This window comes from Aedes albopictus, chromosome 1, assembly GCF_035046485.1.
Source record: "Aedes albopictus strain Foshan chromosome 1, AalbF5, whole genome shotgun sequence".
Classification (NCBI taxonomy): Eukaryota; Metazoa; Arthropoda; class Insecta; order Diptera; family Culicidae; genus Aedes; species Aedes albopictus.
Window position 1 is genome coordinate 160,548,119 of NC_085136.1, and position 24,367 is coordinate 160,572,485.

At 40.4% G+C, this 24,367-nt stretch overlaps 1 protein-coding gene across 9 annotated transcripts in view; it reads right to left on the reverse strand.

The window, feature by feature from the left end:
- Positions 1–24,367, reverse strand: part of LOC109427696 (integrin alpha-PS1) — a 534,426-nt gene that overhangs the window by 26,422 nt on the left and 483,637 nt on the right. For 8 of the 9 annotated variants that reach the window (XM_029872200.2, XM_029872197.2, XM_029872194.2 and 5 more), the window contains exons 3-6: positions 14,340–14,467; positions 13,913–13,933; positions 433–536; positions 4–370 (exon numbers count right to left, since the gene is read on the reverse strand). In XM_029872200.2, coding sequence (XP_029728060.2) covers positions 4–370; positions 433–536; positions 13,913–13,933; positions 14,340–14,467 — 620 coding nt within the window. The remainder of the gene's footprint in view (positions 1–3; positions 371–432; positions 537–13,912; positions 13,934–14,339; positions 14,468–24,367) is intronic. The other variant, XM_029872201.2, reaches the window with a different exon arrangement.

Sequence of the window (24,367 nt, forward strand, 5' to 3'; positions counted from 1 at the left end):
TACCTAGATAGCTGTAATTGGGAACCGGCGAGTCCACATTCTCATGTGCTCCATAGTACTGCGTTTTATCTCTTGACAAGAACTCCCCGTCGATTTCCACTGCAAACACCGTACCCTTCCAGATCATGACCCCAGGGGTTCCTATCACGGCGGTGCCATCGTCCAAGATCATCCCGGAAGTGCCGGCCTGACAGAACGCGTACTGCTCGTGTTCCCGTTCGATGGACCGTCCCAGACACACTTCCACAGCGAATCCAAACGAGAAATCGTTGTTCAGCACGTAGCACAGACCTTGGCCCAGGTGCAGTCCATTTTCCTTGGCCTTTCCTCGGTCATGGACCTTCATGTATCGGTGGGCGCAAACGAAAATCTGTGATTGAAAGAATAGGCATTTTGATTCTGAACTATTCAGATCGGCAAGGTATGCAATACCTTGTTTTCCTTTCCGCCGGACTTGACCGTCACGCCCAGCCATTGGTTTGTCTTGAGCTCGTCCATACCCGGAGGCGCAAGACTGTCGTCATCCTCATCGTCACCTTTTTATGTTAGAAAATCACAAAAATTAGAATAATGCACGAAACAGACTGGTCAATCAAAATGCACAGCAAACCCAGGGGATATCAACCATGGGGTGGTGTTGTTGGGGGGTGGGTTAGGATTCTGGGACTGTAAAAACCACGTGTTAGCAGCGTGTCACAGACAATCGAAATATGAACCTTGGAAATGTAATTGTAAGTTACGATTTTTGATGGGCAAGGTGTCACGTCTGATTGTCTGTTACTTTATGTACTGTAACTGCAGGATTATCTTTGTTTTAAATTGAATGGGTGCATGGCATTGTTACATGACCGAATTGATAAGAGACTGCCCATAAACCACGTAAACTAAACTTTGGTCAACAACAACCCCTCTTTCGTTGGTTTTCGTTGGCTTTCATCCATGAAAATGTTTTATTTTTTTCAACGGTGCGTAGATTGTAGATGGAGTCTCCCCTCCGCAAAAAAATGTGGCTTATGAATGGTCTCTATTAGGATTATGGAATGGATAGCAATAACGTTAGATAATGTTTGTTTTCTGAAGTTTAGTAATTTAAAAGTTTATGATTAATATCATGCTCGTTGTAAATTGTACACACCCAAGTATTAAAAAAAAATATTTACAAGCATAATTCAGAGAAAATAACAACCACATCGAATTGCAGGAAACGAGCTTCTAAAAAATCCGGCTTGCAATCTTGTTTTATTCAAGCCTTTGGCTAGTTCTTACCGTAGTTTAGTTACACATAAAGCCTGAAGTTCATAAGCACAAATGCATGGAGAAATGGCCAGTAATTTTTCCAATAATTTCTCCGGAAATTCATCCATAGATTGTTTTATTTTCTTAAAACAAAAAATTTTAGTTTCTTAAAACAAAAGATGTTCCATTAAAAAATTCAGGAGTTGCTACGATTTTTTGTACGAATTCCTTCAGTAATTTCTCTGAGAACTGCTTCATGATGGCTTCCGGTAATTGTTCCAAGGATCTCTTCGTTGGTTCATCCAGAAGACTTTCAGGAATTACTCTGATTTTTTCATGTGCATCCTTAGAATACTCTACGAAATTCTCAAATAATGATTTGGAAAAATCTTCTGAGATTTCCCGCATAAATTCTTCCACGAAACTATCTACGAAAACCTCCAAGTATTGAATTTTCTCCGACTATTCTTCGAAAACTACTCCAGAATTGCTCCAACATTTTCTCCGAGAATTTCTACTGGCATTTTTTAAACAATTTCTGCAGGAATTCGTCTAATAATTCACCTAGAAATGCATTCTAAAAATCATTATGTTCATCAAATTTTTCCAGGTATTTATCCGGGATTCTTTTCGGATGTTGCTACCTTTTTTGCATTGCTCTGATCATTACTCTTGAAATTAAATCCGTAATTTTTCTGAGAATTCCTTGACGAGTTTTCTCAATAATCCTCTAGGTTCCACCGAGGATTCCTCCAAGAACTTCTACAGAAATTTTTGTCAGGTTTTTGTTTGCAAAAATTCCTTCAGAATTTTACAGTGAGTTTCTCAAAGAGTTCTAAAAAGTTCTCCAGCAATTCGTGTGACATTTATTTTCAGATTTTTCTACATATTCCAGAGCTAAAAAATGCGTAACTACTCCGAATTTTACTAATATTCTTAAATTATGCAAGGATTAGTGTAGCAAAGATTCTTACAAAATTTCCGGGTATGATTCCTTCAAGATTTTTTCCGTGAGTCGGCATATAAATTCCTCGCAAGAATCCATCAAGAATTTCTTTGAGGGTCCTTCGCAAGTTTGCCCAAGATTTTTTCTAGGAGTATTTCCAAAATCTCCTGTGTTATTTATTTCGCAGGATTCCTCCAAGGCTTCTCCGAAGATTCATATAAAAATTTAAGTGGAGATTTTTCGGGATTCCTTCAGCAATTCCTACCGCTATTTTTCGAATATTTAAGGTAAATGTCACGGACTACCTTTGAAAAATGCCAAATGATATTCACCGTGAATATGTCCTCTTTCAAAAAATATAAAGTTTTCAATAATAATTTACGATATTAGATTAGATATTTCAAAATTTATGACTCTCTGTTTTGACCCAATCTCACCCTCAGACCCATTGTCACCCCCATCGACGGTATGTTAATAATTCGATAATAATTTATTTTGGCAGACACCTACCTTAACCTTTAGCACAATGATTCATACAAAAATAAGGTCCAAATCTATATATCTATCTATATACATATAAATGAATTTCTGTCTGTCTGTCTGTCTGACCGTTATGCATTCAAAAACTACTGAACCAATCGAAGTAAAATTTTGTATGTGGGCGGATTTGAGGCCAGGGAAGGTTGGTGTGAGACCTCTTCGGTCTCTGGAACGGGGGGCTCCAATACAGATGACTTTGCGGGGAACGTCCCTATAGCGCTGTATGTCAAAAAAAAAAACACAGTAGGTAGGCAGTACGACGTTTGCCGGGACAGCTAGTATATATATATAAATGAATTTCTTTCTATCTGTCTGTCTGTCTGTCTGACCCTTATGCATTCAGAAGCACTGGACCGATCGGCGTGAAATTTTGTATGCGAGTGCTTTTAGGGCCGGGGAAGGTTCATAGCTCGGCGTGGGACCCCTGCGGTCTCTGGAAAGGGGACTCTTATACAGATGACTCTGCGGGGGATGTCCCTATGGAGCTGTGTGTCAAAAAACACAGTAGGCAGGCAGAACGACGTTTGCCGGGAAAGCTAGTGATGATGATGATGATGATTGTGTACCCACCATCAGCGCAAGGATTACCTATGGCTGCAGAGTCATACCGGAACGGAATGATCTACCTGATGGTTTGTTGTAGCAGGGTAAGCTAAATTCACTGGAGACCTTCGGAAAACAACATGATAATTGTTATCTCGTGACAAAGTCTGGCCACCCCACGAACATTTGCCCGGAAACCAGTTCATTTAACTTCCTTAGGCTACCCCTCCGAAATCCCCATATATGTCATGTTCAAATATAAAAAGTAATAATAAGGAACGAACTCACCGGGTAATCCTGACCAGCTGGTTTTCTATGTTTGGCTTTGGTCTCAGCATGCAAACGGTCCAAACCATATAAAATGTGCACTCGTTCACACCAAAAGACGAAATGCGGCATGTTTCAGCCTCCGCGCCCTGCTTGTCACTGACGACCGACGACCGTTCACTCTTCCATCAGCGTTCCACCCAAGTACGAACGAGAACACAAAGAAAAATGCAAAAACGCGGTAAAGACGAAATGCGGCACACGGTCGTTTGTGAAAACCCATGAATGGGTGAAAAAACACCCACTTTCGCTAGAAGTGCCTCTCCCCATTTAATGGGTAAAGACTGTTTACCCATTAACGGGTAGACACAGTTTATGTCAAATGATGGGTAAATTTTTACCCATTTTGAAAAAGCGCCGGCGCCGTAAAATGGGTGAAAAAATACCCATTTCGAGGAAGATGTTTTTATATGGAAATTTCAATGGCATTAAAATAAACTTAACTAAGAAAACTCATTCCTATTGCACTTTATTTGAAAAATAATACATTTTCCTGCGACTGTAAAATATATTAATTACATTCACTTTATAATTGCTGCTAAAAATCATCATCGAACTGGAATCCGGAAGTCGAACGTCCTGGTGGTGTCGAGGGTGGTGTATTCCAAAATGAAACCTTAAAATTACCAAGAATTTCCCAATAAAATATTGAAAACGACGATTGTATTGAATAATGTACGTTACTAACCTTTTGTATAGAAAACGGCGCCAGTAGAATTGATGCAGGAAACCTTCAGCGAGCGCTCGAGCGAGCGAAAGCAGAAAAAAAGTTCACTTTTGAACAGAAGAAGCTCTCGACTAACCAACGTTCTAACTACTTTTTCACCCATTAATGGGTAAATGGTCGGATCATTTAAATGGGTAAATTTTTACTCTTTTATTATTGTTATTTTCACCCATGATTTGACAGATGTGAATGCTTCCAAAAATGAGTATTTTTATACCCATCGATGGGTTTTCTCAAACAACCGTGCATGTTTCAGCCTCCGCGCCCTGCTTGTCACTGACGACCGACGACCGTTCACTCTTCCATCAGCGTTCCACCCAAGTACGAACGAGAACACAAAGAAAAATGCAAAAACGCGGTAAAGACGAAATGCGGCATGTTTCAGCCTCCGCGCCCTGCTTGTCACTGACGACCGACGACCTTTCACTCTTCCATCAGCGTTCCACCCAAGTACGAACGAGAACACAAACAAAAATGCAAAAACGCGGTAAAGACGAAATGCGGCATGTTTCAGCCTCCGCGCCCTGCTTGTCACTGACGACCGACGACCTTTCACTCTCCCATCAGCGTTCCACCCAAGTACGAACTAAAAACACAAGAAAAATGCAAAAACGCGGTAAAGACGAAATGCGGCATGTTTCAGCCTCCGCGCCCAGCTTGTCACTCACGTTTGCCGGGAAAGCTAGTGATATATAGAAACTGATATATAGCTAATCGCGTTCGGTATTTTTTGCCGAAATCTCAACTGCTGAGCGTTCGGTAATGGATTTTTATTGAAATTCTGTAAAAAAAATTACAAAATTTAGCTAAGCTGTTATTGTTCATCTGTCAATCTTTAACGAAGTTCGGTAAATGTTGCCAGCTTTACCGAATTTTTCCAGTAAAAAAACTTAACGGTTAAGATTGTGATACAATATTACCGAAGTCGGTGAGTTTATCTAAGTACACTCCCGTTCAAAAGTTTGGGGTCACCCCCTCAAAAACATGTCATTTTTTTAGGCCCATATCTCCGCCAATTTGCGTCCGATTTCAAAACCCTAGGTTTCATTCAAAAGATAATAAGTCAAAGAAATTTTGAATATGATTTAAAAGAAATTTTTTCAAAAAATTTTGTATCTAAACTTAACCCAAAGTTGCCAAATTTTCTAAAAAATGAATATAAACTTACGGCAGTGTCGCTGGAAGTTGGGTCGACCAAATTTTAAGATGAGAGCGGTAATATGACCCATTTTCTATTAGCTTTCAACTGCTTTTTACAGAACATAGCTAAAAAATCTAGAAAAAAAGTTATTAAGTAAATTAATCCTTGATGTCATCGACCAAAAGTTTGGGGTCACCCCTTAATATGATGTATCGGCCAAAAGTTTGGGGTCACTTTCGTAAAACATGGAAAAGTGATTTGGTGATATCTTCGTCATCTATAGTTTAATTTTAATTATTTTTGGCTCATTTAAAAGATAACACAGCGTAACAAAAATTAACTTTTGGTCTGTCTCAAGAGCAAACTTATGTGTCTCTGACAGATTTTGGGCCGCTGAATCCGAATCCGGGCTCAGATTTGCTCCAACACGTCACAATTTTGAGCTATACCTCAATTTATAGGGCAAAATAGGCGATTTTGAACTTTTTTGACTGCAGGCCATTAGAAGTATGGAAATATTTTTTTTAAGCAATCAAAAGGTTAATTGGTCAATTAACATCTAAATTAACATCTAAATTAACGACTCAGGCAAAAAATTTCGTTTTTTCAAATCGAATTTTATCGTTTTAAGCGATTTATGTTAGGTACGATATTTCCCATACAAGTCACCCTCCAAAAGTTGCATGCAAGTTTTCATACTAACATAAAATGCTTAAATCTATCAAATTTGATTAGGTAAAACGAAATATTTTGCATGAGTCGTTAATTTAGATGTTACTTGACCAACTAACCTTTTGATTGCCTAAAAAAAATATTTCCATGCTTAATGGCTTGCAGTCAAAAAAGCCCAAAATCGCATATTTTGCCCTATAAATTGAGGTATAGCTTAAAATTGTGACGTGTTGGAGCAAATCTGAGCCCGGATTCGGATTCAGCGGCCCAAAATCCTTCGGAGACACATAAGTTTGCTCTTGAGACAAAAAATGTTGCGCAGTGTAATTAACTAAATTTACGTTTGATGTCTTCAACTTAACGTATTTAACGATTTTTGTATATAAAAATGTTATGTAAAGTTAGCACATTTTACCACGCTTCAAAAAATGAGGCAACTTTACGTTAAGTTTTAGTATGTAAATTTCAACAAATATGTGTGGTTCAATGTCTATGCAGTAAGTATCATTTATTTTGTTTCTTTGACTTATTATCTTTTGAATGAAACCTAGGGTTTTGAAATCGGACGCAAATTGGCGGAGATATTGGCCTAAAAAAATGACATGTTTTTGAGGGGGTGACCCCAAACTTTTGAACGGGAGTGTATGTACCATTATTTTAGCGCCATAATAGCTTTTTTTTGACATAGGGTATCGGGATGCTTCGTTGGCATAGTCCCCTCGTTCGGCCTATCTCAATGTAAACCAAATACTCAAACAAACACGCATATCTGGATATCGTAAAAGCTATGCGTCAAACAACTGTAACATTTCGTTTCAATTTTAGCACTTTGAAACATTAAAATTGAATAAAAATGTCACTTTGTTTAGCTTTTGTAGACGCCATGATTCTTCGGCTTAGTGCGTAGTCTATACACATGATCATAAATGGCATGATTCTGAAACATTTCGAATTGACTTTTCAATAACTGAACATTTGATGCGACGGTCAAAGACGCTATTTTGAACTTGTGTATTTGTTTTCAACGAATAATAACTATTTTACAAATTGAATGTGGGCCGAATATTGAGGACATTTTTTTCACTATGTACCCAAATTTTGGCCCATCAGTAAAGTGACGTCAAAAACAGTGATAAAAAGACGTCAACAGCATTTCTTGCGTAAGAACCAGAAAGAACGAACAGGAAGAAAGATTTTGTGTGCGATGACTGTAAAAATATAACACAATAATAGGGTTGCATTGTTTTCGTTATTTAATTAAGAAAGAACTTTAGTTAAAGTGATTTATTTATAGTTTTTTGAAAATTTGGCTCCGAAAATATAATTTAAAAGTAAGATTGGTGAACAAACAGAGATAATACTTCAGCAGAAATATTGAAAAAATGAGATAATTAGTGGTTCTAGTGCATGGATAGCAATAGGCCAACGTTGTATCCACTAATAGGCCAATTTTTGTACCATAGACCAACGTTGCATACCATCGCATCGAATCTTTTCAACTTAATTAAGTAAAATCTTGAATATTTACGTAAGTTTACTTCCAATTGGTGAAACATGCATTGCCTAGAGTGTGTAATAGGGTTGACATATTATTTCTAGTGCTATTAATTCATGAGTTATGGTCAAAATTGTCAAGGCGGCTTGCAAATTAGGCCAAGGAATGGTACATATACCCTATTTTATCGACCCAAATGGATTTGAAACCATACCGTATCATTGGCGTAACCAGCTTTTTCTTACTCCCTCTTAAACAAACACAAGAAAGAAAAGGGGCACTGGCTGCTATTTTCGAAATATTCAGGATACTTAAATATATGGGAAATGCGCTCAAGAGGAATGATAGAAGCTCAAAAATTCACACTGGTTGTTACGCCCTTTTTAAATGTTAGTAGGGAATCGCGCTACTTGGGCGGTGGCTTCTATATTCGTCTGTTTTCCCCTATAACTCAGTCAAATTTGAACCAATTGACACACTTTTGGAATTTTGGAATTTGGAATGTGGTGAGATAGGTATAGTATCTACCCGTGTACAAAATTTCAAGTCAATTTGTTCAAAATTGACTGAGTTATAGTGGAAAACAGACGAATATAGAAGCCGCCGCCCAAGTGGCGTGATACCCTATATTATAGTCGTTTGGTTCGAGATCCTACAATATAACATACTAGCTGTCCCGGCAAACTTTGTCTTGCCGTCTTGTGGTGGTTTGACAACTGTTGAGCCCAAAATAGCACCGCACTCTAGATTAATTTCATTTCGATCGTGTTGATTTCCTTCCCAGCTCATAGAAAATCAGTTCTTTTTCAATTTTGTTACTTTTCTAGATGGTTTTCGTAACTTTGTGTACATATAAACACAGCCACCATGAAAACGAATCGAACCGTACAAGAGCCATCCTAATCGGTTCAGCCGTTTGTGAGTTTTGTTGCCTCAAAGGGATTTCAAACTTATTTTTATATATATAGATAGATTCAACATAAAGTACTCAAAAATTCTAAAATTTTAACTTTTAACATTTAAGCTATGAGATTTTAGCATAGCATAGCCGACCGTACACATCCTAGGGTGGCTGTCAATAGAGACGTTGAATGCGCCAGAAAAGTAGCCTGGGAGTTAACAAACCTTTCATTGAACGATCTATTTGTTTGACACCTGGCCAGGTCTTTACGATCAGCGGGGATGGGGAGGAAATGTTGATTAGATATCTATGATAAAGATAATGACCCGGAAATTGGGCCACCTCATAGATATCTGGAGTTGGAAGTTGGATGGGGAGGTATGGGAAGCTTTCCATGGCAAAAAAGCGTAAGCGTGTTGTTGAATAATATTTCAAAACTTTCATTTAACTGATTACTGCTGGAAAAGTAAACATTGTAGCAAAAAATTCGGGTTGTTTAATCTCACCATAATTTGACCACGGTCATCCGGAATGATTCGGCTTTGAACGAGCAACATCAGGAAATGACAGCAGTGAGGAACTTGCTGTCCGTGACCAGACGCCGCCGGGAATCTAGTTCCGTAAATTACCTGGTGAATTTGAAGGGAACCAGCGTACCGTTGAAAACTGCCATAGCCGGTCACCAGACTGTGTTGGAAAATAGGGTAAGAAATCAAACTTTGAACTAGTCAAATTGTAATCTTAATTTGAACCATTTCGAAATTCATTAAAACGACGTATTTTTTAGGCAAATATTGTCCCGAAAAGAATGGTAAACAGCTTTCCGTAATATAACCTGATAACATGGACTTTAAAAGCATTGAAAAATGCGTTTTTTGTCATGGAAAACAGGCAATTGAAAAATCACTGAGATTCCACCCATTTCCCCCCAGAGAAAGCACATTCTCGGTGCACTCGTACAGCTCATGCATTGTATCACCCGCAATAAGTGAACACGTCAAATGAAAGCTTATTTATCGTAGAATCGACCAACCGAATAATATTCCGCATTATTTGTCATAAAATTATCAAATTTAAGTAATTCTTACTTGGAGAATCTTATCTTGAATTGAACCATTTGAAATCTAGATTTGAACTAGTGAATGGGGGCGAGCTTCCAGTGTTGGCCTGCAGACTGCGCTAGTGGTTGCTTTGTTTACTCTTGGGCGATGGAAAATTCCAAATTTAGTTTTCGAATTCCTGAAGGATTCCGAACATTCTGAGCTGAAATTCCACTGCCTAATGAAAAAGAGTTATGAGAATTAGCAAATCCATGTGATTATAAGTTATTTAGCATGAAATTGGCTGTTGCGGGAATTGCTCGAGCTGCTGCCTCCACTAGTTCAAATCTAGATTAAAATTGGTTCAAATTATGATTACGATGGTTCAAATTAAGATTAAAATCACTATTGACAAATAATTGAATTTTTCAATGAAATTTGGTGCAAATGTTAACTTTTTGCCACTTTACGGAAAGCTAATACCCGTGGCTTTCATATACGTGAGACCTTACCATAGTAAATTATTTCCATGTGGATGAAAAAATCGATCGAAAGTGCCGCTGCTTCAGAAAGCCACAATTTGGTTCAATTCATGATTACCTACCCTACGGCACATATAGAATGATTCAGCAACTGCGGTCAAGAGTCCATCAGCAGAATTTCCAGCTGTATTCTTCCTATAGTTACAAACAATTTGATTTCTGGATTTGTATCTTTACACAAAAGAAACTTCGCAGTTTGCACTAAACCGCTGACATCAACCGAATCTTATTACGAGCACAAAAAAAAATTGAGACAGAAAGTTTTGCACACGCAACCGCGCGCATGTCCTACTCGACCAGAATCCCTTAACTTTTTAGCTATGGGATTTTAGACATCTATGACTTATGTATTGGTCTTGGATTATCATTCGACTAAAATATGTCCGAATGGAAAAAGTTACAGTTTGTTAAAAACTTTTTGAGAAATTCTAATGTAAGCTATAGCAAATTTTCAACAAACATCGCCCAGTGAGTGACGGAATCTTGTATCTCGTATTTGTCTCTGATCTTGATGCCCCTAAGCGGTTTGCGGATCCACATACCTTCGGTTCATCAAATGCTTGAATACATTTTCAAGCATTTGAATCTTAATGAAGTAATTACATTTCCAAGATTATTAAGGCGTTTTGAGCTGGCAGCGCGCTTGAAAATCAGAATAACCGGCGTCACAAAGTAATAAATTTCAAGAAAAGGGGTGTAAGTGACAAAAACTCACTTTCGAGTAAATGAGGCTCAAAGTTTTTTCGCTAATTTTTCATCCCATACACAATGTATGGAGTTTCAAATATGACCCAAATTTTCTCTGATTTATTATAATGTTGCTCATCAACAAAGTTATAAAAAGCTTGTCGTCTGAAGAATTTTGCGCTTGGGCCTCTCATTTGTTTGATTTCACTGAATTGAAGAAGCAATTAGTGGAGCGGACCTGGTGTGATGGTTAAAGCACGTGACTATCACGCCGAGGACCTGGGATCGAATCCCACTCCCGACAAACTCGCAAAATGTGAGTTCTTCCTTCGGAAGGGAAGTAAAGCGTGGGTCTCGAGATGAACTAGCCTAGGGCTAAAAATCTCGTTAGGGTAAAAGCTCCCTTAGTGGAGGTAGTATTAATAGTGGCGGTAGTGCCAATTTATCACTATTTCGAACAAAAAGCTCGCAAATGACATTTTTAATAGATGCAGCATAACTAATTAATAACATTAATTCAGTTTTGTGTTCAGTATTTGTCGAAAAACCTATTTTAAACAATTATTTTCCTTAATTTTGTTTGCTCTTTTGCTTGCTGTTCCTATAGTGGTGGGTTCCATAAGAATTCAATGGGATGCGCCACTATAGGAACCAATGTTAAATTTTACCTCCATAATAGGAACCGTGTACCTATAGTTGGTGCAAGTAATTTATTAGCAAAAACTGAAATAAACAATGGTTTTTACATTTTTCCTAGCAAATTTGAGTGAAAAACTACCGATTAACGTTTTCAGACTTTTTATTTTGTGGTATTATCAATTTTATTCAATTATTTTTCTACAAGGAGTTACTAATAGCACCACTATTGGTACATTTACCCTAATACAGATTAAAAAAAAAAAGAAGCAATTAATAAATTTCAATGGTTGATGAAATTTTCACATTAACATTGAAATCCGAGAAGATTTTTAAAAGATATGAACACCGTGTGTGAGCTGCCAAAATTGCACATTCAGAATAAGTGGAGTGTCCCGGTCCTTATTCAGTTGAATCTCAGTGCAATTCATACCATATCACGGAGGAGCAACCATGTATTTTACAGTCAATCTAAGCTAGGCTAAAATTGGCCTTGTTAGCTGAATCAACTATCCTTCTTTCGAATTCGATAGAACTGAGCTTTCACATGTTCGGTGGGCCTACATAGCTACAGCTTTGAAGGCGTGGGTATTCTGCAAGACCATGCATGCTGAGGGCTCGAATTTTTCGTAATGGAAATTTTCTTGACTTTCTTTGGCATAGAGTATTGTCGTGCCTTCCACACGATAAACACATGCAAAATGGGCATTGGCAGAGGAAGCTCTCAGTTAATAGCTGTTAACACTGTTGAGAAGCCGGCTTTGTCCCAGTAGGGACGTTACACCAAGGAGAAAAAAAAATGTTCAGTGGATGCAACACACCGAACATGTATTCAACGCGAGTTGGAAGAGTTTAATCCTTACATTCGGTGGCCTATATAACGTGTTGAAACAAGGCAACAGAAAGCAAGATTGTCAATATTGTAACTTCATTTGTGTTTATTTGGCTTTTTTCGATAAATTTACAAAGTGACGCAATTTAGTAAGTACATGCCAACTCTGCATACGATACGACAGAGGACGCTTTGTGGCTGCGTATGGTATTCGGAACAGATGTCTGGTATAATCTTCAGTAAACATCCGTTCAGTTTTGCATCGAGCACCTATGTAAAGCAGTTTCTGTATTCAACACATAATTTTGCAACGAAAATCAGCACAGTAAATTTTTAAATTGTGCGAACAGACAGTAGTAGATGGAAAGTTTAGTCTCAATCACGTTCAATTGAGAGGTAGCGTAAAAATCGTACATAAACCTATACGATTTATGATATGGATATGTGAATATAATTCATGATAATAATTATTTACTAAATTATTTACTTATTGAGCAGTAACGTGTGCTCAACGTTCCGCAAATTCCGTTCATTTGAGCATAAGCATGCATTTAACTGTGTATTATCCATGAAATGAAATGTCGTTATCCAAAATTTTTTGATACTTGGAATCCTGCCTTATGTGATGATAACGAACTACAGAGCTACACGTTTATCATCAGGCATATCTCGGCGTACACTCGTGTGTTGCTGTTGATATTTGTTGCAAACACTGATAATAAATGTTACCACCGACGTTTTTTTTTATTTGCATACCTTATCCAAGCATAAACTCACATATGCATGTTTTGCTCGGATGCGCTGACTATCGTGAATCGTGAAAAACATCAATTTTTTTGAAAGTCAGTTGCTGTAATTCACTATTCAACCGAGATTATACGCTTTTTGTGATTTTTGTGCTTTGGAATTGTAGAGATTTTTTCAGAATCGTTTTTTTATGCGTTTTGAATGAACACTTGGCCTGACAGGTCAGAACGCAGTAGGCGGGATAAAGTTTGCCGGGTAAAGCTGATCAGAACCATAATCGGACATCTTTGTCAGAACCTAGCCCCCGCTTTCGTTCAGGTTGATTTTTTTATGTTAAAAATGTAATAACTACGAATTAAAAAAACATTTAGCGTAATTTTGTTCAGCAAAATTTTAGCTCATGGATGGTAGAATCACTGTACGGTGTCTTTTATTTTCATTTCTTCCAGTTTTTGGAAACTAAGGTCAAACATTCTCCAAATGGCAAGCAACGTTAGACCATGAAATTTTCTTTCGAAATGCATAACATTTTAGAATATGTGTTTCCACCTATTTTGCTTGTAAGAGTCTAGAGTTGACCCTTCGAGGTATATATTGCATTATTGATTGATTGGTGGACTTTGCGTCTTCCATCCATCTCATTGATTCAAGCTTCTCAGTTATTTGCATTGTTAGTAATTATGTGTGAAAATGATTCTGAAAACTCTTAAGCTTAAGAACTAACCCAAACTTAAATGGCAAGCTTATGAGACTGAAGCTGTTAGGTATGTTAACATCGATATTGAAGAAAAACGTGCACTACGGAAAGAAAATATTAAAACACTCGAGGTGAAATTTGTTGTTAGCAAGCAAAACTCTCAAACGGAACGAAAACTGATAAAAGCACCCGTAACCACTTACTTTCGTATATACCAGAGGGTTCTACAAATTACGTAACAATAAGGCGTTTAGTCAATTGGTTTTGGATTGCGTTGGTTGGTTTCATTGGTTTTTGTTTATGGTTTTTTGGTAGGGAGGATGGACGTCACACAGGACGTTTTCACAGATTCAGATTTTATCACATAGAAAAGAAGAACGAAATATTATTAGTTGTAATATCGCTTGTTGTTAACTATTTGTTGATAACGTATGGTAGATGTTCTCTAGAAATGTAATTTGTCTTCAAGCTAGTCCTAATTAGTCACTGTTTTCCCTATTAGTGGGTATTTTCCTGTTGGGTAATTTCGCTAATGAAGCATTCAATTCATCTCTAAGCTACCTGTTTTCAAGCTAAATAATCGATAGAGTTATGCGTATCATGTGATGGAAAAAACGAGAAAATGCTTACTTCTTCGGCCATCTGTTTTGATCTGTTCGCAATCGTTGCTCAGCTGGGTAATTGGACACTTGAACAGAGCCCCTGATCGATTGGTTGACGGTTGCAAGTTCTGGCCCAGAGGTGCCCCGACCAGAATCCTGAAAGAAGGTGAAAAAATGGAAAATTGTCAATTACTTGTCGTGGTACATTTTTTACGATATCAAGCGGAAGTTGAGCGGTAATGCATGTATACTCATTTTTGTTGGGGAAATTAAGCCACTGCGTCCAACAAGCTGAACTTTTGTGGCATAGCAATGTACTCATAGTATATGAAGTTATTTCAAGGTTCAATATAACCTGTGTTTATTCATTTAAAAAAAAATCACCGCATGGTGAAACTAGAACAAACGATTACACAAAGTAGAATGAAATGAGCTCACCAATTCATGTGCGTCCCTCCATTGCTCCAGTACTGGCTGTAAGAGAGCTAGTTTCTGTCATCGCCTACTGTTTGGATACCGTCAATATACTAGCGCACACACGAAAAACGACGCACACGCGAGAAAATATTATTCAATACCTACCTACTTATTTCAGCCAAAAGTTCAAAAATGGCAAAGATGGCAAAATATCAATGCTATAGATATTTGGGATTCCTAACAATATGTATGATTGCCGTATCCCATTGTTGGTCCATGAACTTATGGAGATTCTGAACTATGACCCGCGGTCAAAACAGGTTGAGTAGGTCTGCTTCAGCGACATAATGCAGGATAGTCTACAGCAGTACGCAAATCATGCATAATTTTCAAGAACACAGTGCAGACACGCACTCTGTCTGCGATTGAAAAAAAATCTCGATTGCCTTGTGCCATTGCAAGCCGTGCCGCCGCCGGCAAAGATGCCGGCAATTTGCATACAGTCGCCTGTGGACCTTTAATTAATTTCATGTCTTATCTCTTAGCTGTGCTCTTACTGCTCTCTCGTTGTTCGGTCGATGCATCGTCAACCGAGGTTCCAATTCAAGAACATGCTTGTTTATTTACGCTGCTGGCCGCCGAACCGGCCGGCGACGTGCGCGTGGGATCCATGCGGAAGAAGAATTTATCGTTTTGCGTTTACATATTTTAATTGAAAAACTCTTTGAACGCTTCGAATGTTTGCAGCAGCCTTTCGGATGAGTTATCGCTGGCTGTCACACGACGACGGGTTCAATAATGCTGCACGTGTTATAGAATCGATTGTTCTTTTTGTAAGAAAGTAATTAGGTATCGTAGAGCACCATCTTCCTTGGTTATGGGCGATGTTCCTCCAGAACCTCTGCATGCTTAGGGTTACCAGGTATTTTTTCAATAAAGTGAAGCGAGCGCGTTCCAGCAATAGTCCACGAAGTTTTTTCCCTCTATCTAATTCCCTTTTTGCAATGACTTCTTCTGACATATCCGCTACGTGTCCAGCCCACTGTAGTCTGCGTATTTTATTCATTTCTCAATATTCGCTTTTTTGTACACTCGATGCAACTCATGATTCATGCGTCTTACACCAAGAATTGTCCGCAGCATTTTGCGTTAGCATTAGCGTAAGCGTAGTTACGGTGAACTTCGTACACCGGACACGCTCACTTTTTCCGTAACTTAGAATATGGGGAGGAAACGTTGATGTAGGACTGATTTTGATGTTCGAAGCACTTTGCCCTCAAAAACTGCGAAAACTTTGCGATCTTGTACTGTTTTATAGAGAACGAATTTCGATCACACTATTACCACTAGACCTGCCTCCGTCTCTACTCACAATCTTATACATACACTGTATTGGTTGAGTTTTTTGTTAAGCGTATCTTCGCTGTCTCTCTCCTCAGAGGAGCAAACCCTTCCTTCACTGCCATACGATAGATGCAGATAAGATTAATATAGTCCGCAAGACTATGACATTTCCCCAAATTCCATTATCCCGAATAAAGTTTTTCATTAATATAAATTTTCCCTTCACTTAAGGCGAAACTGGACGCATTTTCTCACATTTTTAGTTTTTGTTTTTACTTTAAATAACGAAGCAATATTCTCAAAATCGGTTTTCATACATACTATCTCCAGGATTTTTCAGGTGTAAAACTTTTACCAATTTTTTAGAAATCATATTTTATTGAAATTTAATTCAAAAATGGTTTCCTTAAAAAATGTTATTATTTCTACCTGAAAAAAAATCAGGAGATACCTTGATCCTTCCTCTTACTGTGCACGAAATCCGATTTTGAAAAAATTGCTTCGTTATTTAATAAAAAATCAAAAACCAAAAAGTCAGGAAATGCTTCCAGTTTTTTATGTCTTTATTTATGAGATTTTCAGCCCGAGGCTTCGATTCTTCAATGAAGGAAAGCCATGCCGTTAGTCCCGGAATGAACTAGCTTGATTGTTAAAACATGATTCTGCATTTTAGAGAACCAAAACAAGCCAGATAAACGCTGTTTTGGTGAAAATGTCTAAGTACATCGCAGGACGCTTTGTAAAATCTGAGATTTCAGATCATCTCTCTCTCTTCTTGGCGTAACGTCCTCATTGGGACAAAGCCTGCTTCTCAGCTTAGTGTTCTATGAGCACTTCCACAGTTATTAACTGAGAGCTTCCTCTGCCAATGACCATTTTGCATGCGTATATCGTGTGGCAGGCACGAAGATACTCTATGCCCAAGGAAGTCAAGGAAATTTCCTTTACGAAAAGATCCTGGACCGACCGGGAATCGAACCCGTCACCCTCAGCATGGTCATGCTGAATACCCGTACGTTTACCGCCTCGGCTATATGGGCCCTGATTTCAGATCATATGACCGACGAATAATAATGAATAATTAAAATAAGTAACTAGTGTGGTCATATCACTATTCCATATGACGTACAATTTGAAACAATAGCCTATGATTAAATAATTAAAAGAAGGACAAATGAACAAACAGTTTTCAAGTTATACTCCCGAAATTGGCCTACGATCATCCACAGGTTGAACATCTGATCCGTTATCGACCTTACGAGAACCATCGTCTGGTCTTCGCCGATGGAGGACGTCTCTTGTTCTTCTCATATTGTTCTCATATTCTTCTCATATTATATTCTAGTTTGCTAGTCTGTTCTGAGTCCTTTCTTGTATAGGGAAGTGGAACCATCTCGGCAGGGGTCCTATTTTAGGCACTTTTCTGCTATAACTCAGCCAATTCTGAAACAATTGACACAATTTTTGGAACACGATGAGATACGTATAGTATCTAGCCGTGTACAAAATTTCAAGTCAATTGGTTTGGAATTGACTTTGTTATAGCGAAGAGTGCCCAAAATACCGGCCGCTGCCCAAGTGGTTCGCTACCCTATTGGGCATATGAGACCACCCAGCTAGACGGCTGGAAATTCATCCTCTCATATCTTTATCGTGGCGCTAACATCGGTTCTAACCTGGTGATAATCAAACAACGCCCAAAACTTTTTTTTTGCTTCTAAACCGTAGGGGAAAATCTGCTCAACAGACACCGAATAGGAAGGTCCGGGTAGTGCGGGGTTAAGGCCGTCTTCTACAGTAGCCTGCAGCATCGAACATCGATGACTCGATTCGAAGAGTCCATCACGATAGCATGCTGGCGCATAGCCTGTTTCTCGAGTGGTCCTCACCACTCCCTTTGCTCAATTGTTTTGCAGGCAACAAGAACAGATGCCTACGTGCAACCAGATCTGACTTGCTGAAGGCAAGGGTATCACTACCCTTCAGGCCCTATCAGCTGCACAATAAGGTTGCTGACAGAAGGGTCTCCACCTGTCCCAGCCCTTACCGGGGACCCCTTTGCAACCGCGGGCCCGGTTCCAACCCAGTAGACCGACGCCACGACAGCAACCATGACGTTCTCTCCGCGTCCACTTAATCGGGGTTGGGTGATAGCCGTTGAAACGGCATTCTAGTCAAACTTATCCCTACACATCCTCTGGACAAGATTGTCCGGAGTTGTGTCCTCCCCGCATGTGGCAAGCATGCGGTCACGCATTGTGCAAAAACGCGGCCACGCAAACAAAACGTGTTCCGCCGTTTCCTCTAAACCAGCACAAACCGGACATTCGGGAGAACCCGCATGACCGAAACGGTATAGATACTGTCGGAAGTAACCTACTTCACCATACCGCCTATTAATCTAGCTATCTACCCTCGGAATCAACCTATGGGTCCACCTTCCTTTGGTGGAACTGTTCCACTCGCGCTGCCATTTGACCATGGAGGCCATCTTGGCAGTCCTGCGTATGTCTCTTGCGCATTTCGAAACGCTCTATGTCCTCCCTGATAATGCCGATAAGCATCATACCAGTGATGACACAGAGAGCGTCGTGTGATACGGTACGGTACTCGCTCGCAATCATCAGGCGCATCAGCCTCCTATACGAACTTTCCAGCTTACTGGTAGGTGCCCCATGCCGGGCCGCCATACTTTAGTATGGACGTAGCGACACAAGTCAGAAGCTTGCGCTTATTGGCGTGCATCGCAGAGCTATTGGTAATCATCAGGGACAGTGCCACCATAGCTGTGGAGGCTCTTTTAAACGCGTAAACAACGTGGCTACCGAAGGTAAGCTTACCGTCGATCATCACGTCCAAGTGTTTGACGGAGCGCTTTGACGTGATAGTGCAATCGACTACACTGATCACCGCTTGCTACTCCGAAACCCGGTTGTTCACAACCGTCACCTCAGTTTTGTGGTGAGCCAACTCCAGTTTCCTGGACCTCATCCCCACCTCCACAACCTTGATCGAGTTTGTAGTAGTAAACTCCACTTCTTCGATCGATTCACCGTAGACTTCCAGCGTAATGTCATCAGCAAAGCCGACGATTTTCACTCCCACCGGAAACTCTTACCTCAACACCTCGTCGTACATGACATCTATAACACCGGACCCAGGATGGCACCTTGCGGGACTCCTACGGGTGTGTGAAAGCACTTCCGGCCATCTTCTGTGTCATAAACTAGTACTCGATTCTGGAAGTAATTTTCGAGAATCTTGTACAGGTACCTGGGTATCCCAGACGCAGGAACGCATCGGCAATAGCCGGCCAACTGGTGTTATTGAACGCGATCCTTACATCCAGAGTTACTACCGCAAAGTTGCGAATTCCCCTTCTCTTACGCTGGAGCGCTATACTCGCTATAATATACTCGAGCAACCATTTACACCCTCGGTGTACCTCAACATTCTATTGAGGATGATCTTTTCGTGCACCTCCCCGCCGTGTCGATCAAATATATTGGTTTATATGCCGACGGGTCTCCGGGTGGATTCCCCGCCTTTGACAATAGTACCCAGCTCTGCCTCTTCCATACTTCTGGGAAAACTCCCTCGTCCAGACATTTCTGCATAGCAGACCTGAACATCTCAGGAGCCTCTGCACTAGCTACTTTTAAGGCGAGGTTCGGATTTTGCTATCCCTGCAAGTTCCACATTTGTGACTATCTCTTCATCGCCAGCGCCAGTCCCCGACTGTCCTACAAAAGGCCCTACGAATATCCCTCTAACCACGTGCGAGTTCTGTTTACCGTCTCGACTATCACCGGAACGACCACGCTTGCTGATGGGGATACCACTTTGGATTTAGCTGGGCGTGATGCTGTATTTGCTACTCGATCACTGGATGCCCACACAGACGCTGTTTGAGCCGCACCTCTTCGAAACAGAACAGAACGACTTCAGAGCCCAGCTTACACTACCAGCTAAGCACACAATTATTAGTTGTCGGTCTTTTCTTTGTCACCGCCAGAACCGTAGAAGCATGAGGCAGGAATTTCAGAGGAGCAGAATTATGTTGGACGCTCCTTCCAGGTTGTCGACTCATTATTTTACTGTCCATTTCAATATGTAAAGGATAAACTAAATTCCTTTGCTTGACCACTTATGCTGTACAATGTCAGGCAAGATCGCTTTTGTACCTATGGATCTTATGAAGATTAAACTTTTTGAGCCTAATTTGCGAAAAGAAAACACAATAAACATAAACAACAATAGGACCTCAAATCAGTGAAACAATGAATCTTGTATCATTCGTCGATTCTGTCTTCCACATTAGTAACAACGCTAGTGCATGGCATCTTGCCAAATCGTGGATCGTTCTCCTTCATCCTTTAAATTTAATTTTTATTTATGTCCCATAACATTCACGGCCCGAAGATAAATTGCCCGTCTTGTACTGGTTTGCCCCGAAGGGTTCGATACTCTCCACAAACCAATGCGTCTTTCGATATCACTGCCCTGGGAAGAAGTCAATTATTTATATTTTTCCCCGGCCTGATGCCTTTGCTAATTTTCATTCTTCCTCTTTGGGCCCGCTGCGGAGTAACCTTTCTGTACCAACCAGCATACGATCTTGAGGACATAACAATGCGCCGGAATGGTGTCGAGGGTTCCACGCGCTTTAATGCGTTTGCGTATATTTATTTGTAATAACCCGTACCGGAGACGGTCGCCTGTCTGCGACCGATATTCGCGCCATATGAGCAATAACATACCCCTTGGACGAGAGACGGCAGTTCTTCGCCACAAAGCATGGGAAGTGGAACCACACAAAAGTGAGATGCATGTGAAGTGCATTCTCTATGCATCCCACACGATATGTTATGTGTCGTGCGGTGTGGATGGCGGGCTTTCTTCGACTTATTGGCATCGGGCGGGCAGGCAGCAGCCAGCATCAGAGAGCACCTCCAGACAAGTTTTAATTTAAAACGAGTTATTTTCCACGAAGGTTTCCCACTCTCTTTTTTCCGTTCGATCCGGATCATGCTCGCTCAATCACCGCCACCGACCGCCGCCGACTGCCGATCGAGCCTATCCGCGGGCACAATCTTCACCACGTGCTGAATGATGTGTCGGAGTTAGCACTAGTGCTTAGTAGGACGTCAAGTTCAAAAACCTTCCGGTGTACATTTTTCATGGGAAGTTTGGCTAACTCTTCATTTAAACGGAAATATCTCGATTTCTTTGAATTTGCTCGTTACTTGAGAATGTTCTCCATTGTGCTAAAACACTACCTCAGATACGCAGTAGGGCAGTTTCAACTGAAAAATTGTTTCAAGAATTTATACAGTTCGAAAAAACACAATAAGGACTGGCTCAAAAAGAATCATAATGAATAGCAAAGAGTACCAGAGAATTCTCAGGGCGATCCAGGAGACTTTAGAAGTGGAGTTCAGCGTCCACAGCGATCGAGAACGGCTTACGACTGAATAATTTCGCCGCCTCCAAGAACATGGCTGTATGTTAAACCTACTTCCAGCACAGCCTCCCTCATCGTTATACCTTAAGATCAGCACAGCAGACGGAATCCCAAATCGATCACGTCCTGACCACTACCTGTTGATGGTAAAAGTGCGCCAAACACTCCGTGATCAACAACGTACGGTACCAACGGCTGCTCCGGTATAATCTGGAGCGATTGAAGCAACCGTATGTCGCTACCGCATACACGCAGAATCTCGAGGCAGCGTTACCAGGCGAATGCGAGCTCAATGAAGCCATCTACAATACAGTAATCAACAAAGCAGTTCAACGTTGGCTATGTGGAACGGAGCCGATTGATTTGACATGAGCGTAGAGGGATTTTGGAAGAGAATAACGTAGTGCGGGTGGTCATGCTGCAGCACGAGACTCGGCAGCACGTGGAACGACATAAAAGAACGCGGAAACAGCAGACCCGCTCAACGCATCCCGCAAAGGCTTCGCGAACCGAAATGTGCAGGGATAAGGACGGGAACATCTTGACGAACGGACGTGAGATGATCGAAAGATGGGAGCAGACATCGAAGACGAAGGCAGCGAAAGAAATGAAGACGTTATTACAGCAGGGAGCAACAACGAGCCACCTCCCACGTTGTTAAAAGTTAAGGATGGTTTTCAGCAGCTTAAGAACAATAAGTCAGCTGGTATCGGAGCTAAACTAATCGAGACGGGCCCGGAAAAGTTGGCCTGCCAGCACCGGATAATAGTGCGGAACATGGTGACCGAACAATTACCGGAGAAGTGGAACGAAGGAATCATTTGCCCCACCCCCACATGTGACAAGTTGGAGTGAGATAATTTCCGAACGATCACAATTCTACCACTTACAATGGTATATCCTAGATTATCTTCCATCGTCTTTCACTTAAAGTAAATGCGTTTGTGGGAAGTTATCAAGCCGGCTTGACGGCCGCTCGAATGCCGTGAGAACCAGAACCATCGATTTCAAGGCGGCGTGCGACAGTATGGACCGCAGAGAGCTATGGAAATTCGTGGACGAGAACGGCTTCTCCGGGAAGCTCACTGGACTTATCAAAGCAACGACGAACGCTGTAAAAAACTACGTACGAATCTCTACGACAAGGCGATGTGACTCTCAATATCGCCCTGGAAGGTGTTATGCAACGAGCCGGGCTCATCAATCAGGACGTGATTTTCACGAAATCCTGCCAATTTGTCGGTGGTAGAACTGTACCCACCTAAATCGTGAAGCAGCAAAGGTCGGACTGATGATGAACCACGAGTGACAGCAAGCCTAGGCAGCAGTAGTGTTTCGATAGACGGGGACACCTTCGAGGTGGTTGAGTCTATCTCGAGTCCTTAGTAACGGCAGATAACAATGTTAAATACGAAGGTGCACCATCGTCCACCATCGTCCATCAGTGGTAGGTCGGGTATATCATGTGCTCCACAAGAATTAGTAGCGTGACGTTACAACGTTGTAACTTCACGCTACTAATTCTTATTTTGGACAAGCTTTTCCAATGAAAACTTATATTGTTGAACAGATAATATTTATTGAAAATTTTACATCTGAATCTGAACAGATAAAATAGTTGAGGTATACGGTCGTATTTATAGCCCTTTCGTGACGGAGCGCAAAAAAGTGAAATCTCCATACAAATTGCTCAACTTTGGATCTCCAGAATTCTTAGATTTTCCAACAAACCAACAATTATTTTTCCTCATTTGAAAGAACTACTCTTTATCTTTCGATTTCTAGCTTTGATTGCCTTTATAAATCGGAAATAAAAAATATGCGATGGATAAAACTTTTTCATATTTTACGGTTTTTGTCCACTTTTTGTTTACCTTGTTGTGGTAAATCCCACAAAAGTATATTTACACACATACAAGTATAAGTGATGGCTGAATTATGGAAACAGTTTACATCACTTAAAACAAAGTCTAAGCACATGAAAAAAATATGCAAACATGTTACTGCTGAACAGCATAATTGTGCTGGTTCGTCACGAAAGGGATAGTGGAAAATCTTACGATCAAAGCGTCAAAACATTGTAAGTAGAATAAGTCATAACCACTTTCCATGTTGCTCGGTGAAATACCTAGAAAGATTTTGCCAAATTTCCACTGGAACCGAGAAAAATGCTTAAGTTGTCCACTTTGCTCCCACAACCTCCATGTGGTTTTGGTTTGGATTTGGACTAATATTATCCTCTGATAAGAAAAATGCAAGAAGTAGTCCCATAATATACCCATACAAATTTCAATCCCAATGCGGAATGGAAGTACACAACCAATCACACCTAAATAGTATACTTTTCTCTGGTGCTTCTATTACTTCTTCTTGGCGTAACGCCCCAACTGGGGCAAAGCCTGCTTCTCAGGTGTTCTATAACCACTTCCGTAATTATTAATTGAGAACATTCTCTGACAAAGATTATTTCCATGTGTACATCGTGTAGCAGGCACGAAGATACTCTATGCCAAGGGAAGTCGTGGAAATGTCCATTACGAAAATTTCTTAGACCGACCGGGATTCGAACCCGTCACCTCCAGCATAGTCATGAATATCCACGCCTTTGCAGTTGTGGGAGTATAGTATGTTTTTTTTGGGTGCTAAAAGGGATAAAATGTTCTAAGAAATCGACCAGGTTGACTCAGTCAATGAATTTTCTTCAAACGATCGATACCATTAACATATTTTAACTTTATAGGTTTTCGATGCATCTACAAAGGTACTCATTCCCATTCGTTCCCCATCGAGCGCAGGACTACATCTAATAAAAAAAGACACCAAGGGGCTGT